The following is a 7220-nucleotide window of genomic DNA, read 5'->3' on the forward strand; positions in this document are numbered from 1 at the left end:
CACACTGATGTATGTACTATTAGCTTGTGATGCAGTGATATGTCCTGCTCTGTTTGACTGACTTTCATGAATAACTCTTTACAATAATAGTCAGTAGTTAATTGATTTACATATGCATTTGGCTGTAGCTTTGACTGTGCGTTCAGTGTATATGTTTATAAATAATTTTAAATAGTAAATGGACTGCATTTATATAGCGCTTTCATAGACCAATGGCCATCCAAAGCGCTTTACATATTGCCTCACATTCACCAATTTACTCACACATTCATACACCAACAGCGGTGTCAGCCATGCAAGGTGCCATCCAGCTCATCAGGAGCAACTGGGGTTAGGTGTCTTGCTCAAGGACACCTCGACACTTGGTCAGGTGGAGCCGGGGATTGAACCACTAACCTTCCGATTTGTAGACAACCTACATGAACCATGTGTTTCCTGAGAATCGATCCCTTGATGTTTCGTGCTGCTATGCAATGCTTTACCAACTGAGCTATAAAAGGCTAAATAATTACAGGCTAAATCATCTTGATACATCAAAAAATTATAAATAGAGATTATGGAGATTATCTAAATTTCTGCAGCTTTGTGCCAACGTGCTTTAAGTTTAGTTAGCCCTGTCAATCAATCAATCAATTTGTCTCCTGCGATGGGAAGGGGGGTTTCCCATCCCTGTGCGTTGAGCCGAGCAGATGAACCAGTTGTTGCAAGTGCTGGCGGCCTTGTGCCAGCTGCTCTGCATACAGCAAATCCATGTTGTTGTAGATCGCCCGCAAGGACGTCAAGCCATCGGGTGCAATGATATTACGCGTTGCCCGAAATTAGTCCCCAGCTATTGAAAGTTACTATAATGGGACAATTTTCAGGCGCTGCGTAATATCATTGCGCCTCCTGCAGCCATGTTACAGCAGAAAAGTCCTTTATTATGACACCAGAATGAGAGTATAGTTCCTAGCCGTATCAGCCTAGAAAATCGCAACTTTTAATTTTCCGTCTGTCTTAGTACACGATGTACCCACAGAAGAGTAAAGTTTTAAATAGGAAAAATATCCAAACTCTTTGGTTAATATTTAGTGCAATGTTAATGGCCTTATCAGATTCAATGGATTATGCTAAGCTATGCTAAAAGTGGTACCGCCAGACCGGAAGATTGGCTAAATGGATTCCAAAAAAGTACAAATCAAATCTTTAACTCTAGGGAAGCTGGAAAATCAGCCTTTTTTTTAAAAAAGTGGAGTGTCCCTTTAACTGTGCACTGATTAAGAAAAAAATTGTTCAATCATTTAGACACTGACAGAAACTTAATAACAGTACGAATAAAGCAACAAATGCTGTTTCCACAACATTTCAATTTTATTCACATTGCAGACAAAACATGCTTGAGTTTCCCAGAGTTTTTAAAGTGATGCAGACAGGCTCCTCTGTTCATGAACATGTAACGTCTCTCACCCCTATGTGATATCTGCTCCCAGTGTCCAGGTACAAGACTACAGCCTTGCCGGAGCCTTTCCCAACTATCAAGTGATCAAAGCCCTAATGTATAACAATACAACAATCAGCTAGTTTGATATCAGGTTAATCTGTAGCACCAGGAATGGAAGGATTTGCAACCTGATGTGTCTGATATAAGAGTTTTGTGTTGATGTGTATATACTGCTAATGTTGTATATAAACTGCATGTATTGTAATAGAGGCATGCAGACATCTGTGCCTGTAAAGTATTATATTTTAAGTATTGTATTAAGTTTTATAACAGCAGAAAAACTGTGAGGAAAGACAAAATATGAATGTTTAATAGTCTGTTTAAATAAAATAAGAATAGTTCCATTAAATATTCTGAGTACTTTTTATTACCTAAACTTGCATGTTGTTTTAGAACATTTATTTTCTGTTATTTACTCTACATTATTATTTCTAAACAACAGTACTTGTCTAGTTTATCAAAGTTTGCATAAAAACTCTGTGTGGCTATAATTCATCACATTTTGTTAGGTAAATGAGCTTTGATCCATTTCATTTGTTAGTAAAGTCACAACCTCATAAAAATGTCCAGCACTGACAGATTCATTGAAACTCACTCTGTAAGACAAATACAAAATTTTGCAAACTTTTTTGTAGAAAGCAATAATGAAGGAGGCAGGGTTTAAATCAAATCTACGGGGTGATATTTGCAGCCAACAACCAAAATCATTATGCTACTTATTGCATTATAATAAATCAGTTTGTTGCAAGTCTCTCTACCCATGTAGGCAAAATCCACCTGGCTCGAATATTAAACTGAAATTAAAAGTCAAATAAATACACAATATCGAATTAATCTAGTCTGACCAGTGCAAACACTATTAACTATGTCAGCATTGTAATTGTTTGTTTAACATAACATTTAGCAATGCTCACTATTCAGGTAGCCTACCAGGGACACAAGCCTGTATGGTGTTTCTGAAACGCTTTCATCTGTATTATGAACCACAGCCCTCTGCAATTTCAGGACATTAGGATTCTAATGATTGACTTCCAAAAATACAAACATCAAACGCCACGGAACAGTCAGGTTTGGCCTATCTCAACGGGGAAGCCACTGTGACAGTACGCAAAGGGAGGTCGATCTTAATTCTCCATAACAAAAGTACAAAGGCCAGTCGGAGACCAAAGACAATTTAACACCTCCCTCCGTCCGCGCGCCCAGGCGGCGCCTTGACGGATAGACCGCGTCTCTCATTAGGACAAGATGGGACGACCTGAAAGATGCAGAGGTGAGGGAGGGGGTGGACAGCGACTACAAAAACAACTCATCTTACCGCTCATAAACGAACTTGGCTGGATAGACAAGCGGTGAGGAGAGCTGATTTATTTTTGGGGCCTGTTCTTGGGCCGCTTTGTGCAAAATGAAAAGCTTTTGAAAATCGGCTTGTGGAATATTTGGATTACTAGCAGTGGACTACAGAGAAAGTGAAAATCAACAGTAAAATGTGTAAGTACAATTTCCTTATTTTAACATCGGTTAATGAATAGGAATGCTGACATTTTCCAAAAATGTGCAACTGCTCCCAGCGCGCATCACGTTTTGCTATAAGCCTGATGGTATTTGTAGAAAAAACACAGTAACCAAAAACTACGGTCACTACAATGAGTAGAGTTTATTAATTATATTTGTAGTAAAACTAAAGTAACACAAAAAAATAAATTCGTCCAAAATTTTGGTAAATGATAAAACTGGTAAATCTGTATTGGGCAAATATGGTTTTATAAACAAGTAAATATTTTATTATTCATGAGCAGCTGCTCGGGTTTTCTACTCGGGGAAATTCATGCAATTGGTTAAAAACAGCTAGTTGAACTTGAAATGAAGTACAAAGTAAACGATGGCATCATGTTTCATTTTTTCAGTAGCAGAAGGCAGGGAATCTCCAGTGTCCACTGTTGTTCAGGCTGACAGTGACCAGGGAGAGGAAGATTGCCCTCGCATTTCACTGCTGAACGGAATAGACCAAAGTCGGCGTCATCGAACCGCGTTTACGCGGGAGCAGCTGAATCGTCTCGAGCAAGAATACTGCAAAGAAAGTTACGTGTCCAGACCCAGACGATGTGAACTGGCTGCTGCGCTTAACTTACCAGAGACCACAATAAAGGTAATTCACCATGTAGATATCCATTAACTTTTTCAGCTTTCCTGCACGCAAAATTTCCCCTGCATTTAAAGTGCATTTGATGTTCAAATTTTGAATTAAAGTTACTCACAAAATAATTATTTTGACTGACTTCACCCTAAACATACTGGGTTGTGAAATATGCCAATTGTTTGTTTAAATTAACCATGAAAATGTCCACATACGACCAAATCAGGGGTTGGAACAAGCCAACATTTTGGTTTAAGACAACTCTGGTTAATTTAAACAAAACAGTTGGGTTGAAACAACCTTGAATTGCTTTTAGTGTAAATCTGATAAAAGATTACTGAACTAAGGTTTTAATTTCATCTTCTTGAGTGGGACTGAGAATTACAGACAAAAAAGCAATGCATTATAGAAATTATGGGTTGTTTTAACCCACAGTTAGGTAAAACAGGCCAACATAGGTTTATTTGTAACTCGTAGCTGTATAAATATTGGACAGAATCATCTGTTGAGTTAAAACAACCCAAAAAAAAAATTGTATGTGGAGAGAGAGCAATATCCCTGTCCCTGTTTATTTTTACACAGTTAACTAAGCTCACCAACATTTAGTCATTTAGTTAAACCCTAACCTGTCCATCATATCCACCACAGGTCTGGTTTCAGAACAGAAGAATGAAGGACAAGAGGCAACGTCACAGTCTACACTGGCCAAATCCACTGGACCCAAACATGTGTGCATTTATGGTAAATCAGGCAGCCTCTGGATTGCCCTACCCACTGTTACCCCACATACCCCTTCATCTGTACTCTCATCTGAGCATGGGTAGCCTCTCCAGTTACTCAAACCCTTATGTCGCCACCACAAGGCATGTGGACAGTCTGCACCTCCCATCCTCGTCTTACCCTTGGCTAGGTGGACTTCCACAGCCGGCACTGTACTCCCCTGCTCAGACAATGCACCATCCTGTCGCATGCCCTTGTCCCCACTGCCTCCACTGGAGACCAGAACAAATGCTTAAAGTCAGAGCGGGGGCCAGCCTGGGGTTACGCAACTCAAAACCTTTTGCAGTGCTTCAGGATAATAGCAAAGAGGTGTCTTTGCCTCAGTAAAGGGAATGCCACATTGTATTTATGTATCGGTACAGTTAAAGATTTGAGATTTAGAATCACTGGAGAAGTGTATTATAGGTCATATTTGTTATTTTCCTGAATATCTTACTGTGCTGTTGACCGTTGTGCCTTCTTAAAATACATCACTGTTTGTTTATAAACATTTTTATCTGCCATTGCAGTTTTTGCACCTGAACAGTGTGGTAGATTTACCTGTGTAAATATATGTTTTCAAAAATATATATGACAAATTTGAGTATTAAAAATATTTATGGAAAATTACCGTAGTTGTTTCTTTTTGTGGTATTCTTTGGAAGCCGAACAAAATTGTTTTTAACAATAGCGCTATGAATGCACCAAAAACAAAACAAATAGCTGGCTGTGAATGTTGCACTGACATGTCTTCAGTCATTTGGTTATTGGTTTAACATTGGTTTAACAATCTGCAAACCAAACAGCACTTTAATCTAAAAGACCACTTATTAAATCACAGACACAAAGCTCCTGTCATTATATTCTATGCTAGACACAACCTGCTGAATTATGATGTATAGAAAATCTAATAACAAACAGTCTGTGGCCAGACAAAACATCAACAGGTGAATGTCTGAGACACCTGAAATTCACAGAATGCTAAACTTAAAAAGACTTTGAAAAACTTGTTTTTCAAATTATAGAAAATAAAAGCTTACTTATTTCATTTATCTGACCAGACATATGGCTAATGAGCTGTAACTAGTTTCCAATGAAATAATGCCACATTTTACAAAGAAAAACACTTAAAATACATCAACTTTTGCAAGCACTGCATTAGAAAGTAATGGCTGTTAAGAAGTGATCTGAGTTTATGTGAACTGAAGCACCTGTCGGGTATCAAGGTGTGGTGGCTTATTTCACCTCCACCTGCTACAGGTGATTTCCAGTTGAAGGGCCTCTGTGTCTGCGTCTGATCGAAAGGGCGATACTGCTGTGTTATAAAACTCAAAATAATAAGCAGAGATAATTACTATTTATCTTTATTTATTTCATAAAGATACGTAATTTATTATGTTTTTGGAGTATTGAAGCGATTGATGCTGCATTAGTTGACACAGAAAATCTATAAATTGCGACCTAATAGGCATAAAATAAATTTAATGCCAACAAATGTTTTAATGTTTACAGGTATAAACAATTGTATTGATTCGGATGCACAGATCATTTGAGATCAACAGTCAGTACCCACAGTCTGAGTTTGACAATAACCCAATGGGTGATGTCTGCAGTAAAGTTAAGCAATAGGTGGGAAATGACAGTAAAACACGAGTGAATTGTGAGTGATGTGGTAAATTGGAACAGACTGTAAAGAAATTCTCCTCAATGGTGACTGTGGGAAGACTGACTGAGCACACAGTAGCAGATCGTCTTTTGTCTGGAGAGCACTGTCGTGTGATTTTTACAACTTCCTGCTCTTAACACTGCACCCCGGCCCTCAGGGAGTCAGAGGTGGACAGGCTGACATAACTGCATGTTCTCCATAAATCTGTCTCATTCAGATTCAGAAATATGTTAGCAAATATTCACTGATGCTCAAAGGTTTTTCTTCTTACGTCTTAAAATGCACATCATGTTATTTGAACAAGACTTGTCTTGTGTGCCACAGAGTAGAACTAACAAGGAACTAGAAACATGTAGGCTTTAACAAACAGGTAGAAAGTAATGATGCCTAAAGCACAATGTATATAACCATACACAGTTCACCCAAAGAAACACAGGCATAGGCTTTAAAAGTAACACATAATCATGTCAACTAATTGCTTCAATAAAAACCCACAACATAAGCAACACAAGTCACACAAGAATGTTATACCGTATATTGCCCTCTCATCTCAGTCACTTGCAACACAATCACTAGTCTAACTTATCTGTTGCTCTATGACAGAAACAGCTATGTTTTATAGAAAAATGGTTTAACAAAGTGGCTAACACTTCACTGATAAACAAAAAATACTTTATAATTCTTTTAAAAAAGAAGAAAAGGCAAAACAACACAAGCAAAAAGATCAAGACAAAATTGTTTCTTAAAGGGATAGTTCACCCAAAAATAAAACTTCAGTCATGAATTACCTTTAAATTGTTACAGACCTGTATAAATGTCTTTGTTCCGTGAAACACAAAGGGAGATACTTTGTGAAATGTTTGTTTCTGAGCACCATTGACTTCCATAGTATTTGTATTTTCTACAATGGAAGTCAATGGTGCTTCTGTTTTCTGCGTCATTACAAATGTCTTTCTTTGTGTTCAACAGAGCAAAGAAATGTGTACAGGTCTGTAACAAACTGAGGGCGAGTAAATTACAGAATTTTTATTTTTGGGTAAACTTTCCCTTTCCACTGCATTGTAAAAATATTTTACTGCCTTACTTTTTTTGTTGAATCAACTTAGATTTACAAGTCATGTCAACTTACTATTATTTATCTTGACAAGAGATGAATTGCTACAACTTGTAATGTATAGTTG

At 37.7% G+C, this 7220-nt stretch overlaps 1 protein-coding gene across 1 annotated transcript; it reads left to right on the forward strand.

The window, feature by feature from the left end:
• The first annotated feature begins 3359 nt into the window (after nt 1–3359).
• eve1 (even-skipped-like1) lies at nt 3360–4747 on the forward strand. Its single transcript, XM_065278543.2, has 2 exons — nt 3360–3626; nt 4263–4747. The coding sequence occupies exons 1-2, from the start codon at nt 3360–3362 to the stop codon at nt 4719–4721; spliced, it is 726 nt and encodes a 241-aa protein (XP_065134615.1). The 3' UTR covers nt 4722–4747.
• The last annotated feature ends 2473 nt before the right edge of the window (nt 4748–7220 follow it).

This window comes from Paramisgurnus dabryanus, chromosome 3 (genome assembly GCF_030506205.2).
Source record: "Paramisgurnus dabryanus chromosome 3, PD_genome_1.1, whole genome shotgun sequence".
Classification (NCBI taxonomy): domain Eukaryota; kingdom Metazoa; phylum Chordata; class Actinopteri; order Cypriniformes; family Cobitidae; genus Paramisgurnus; species Paramisgurnus dabryanus.

Coding starts and splice junctions, on each gene's coding strand:
- eve1 (XM_065278543.2), top strand. CDS start 3,360: ATGGCATCATGTTTCATTTTTTCAGTAGCAGAAGGCAGGGAATCTCCA. Junction 3,627..4,262: donor TACCAGAGACCACAATAAAG/GTAATTCACCAT, acceptor TATCCACCACAG/GTCTGGTTTCAGAACAGAAG.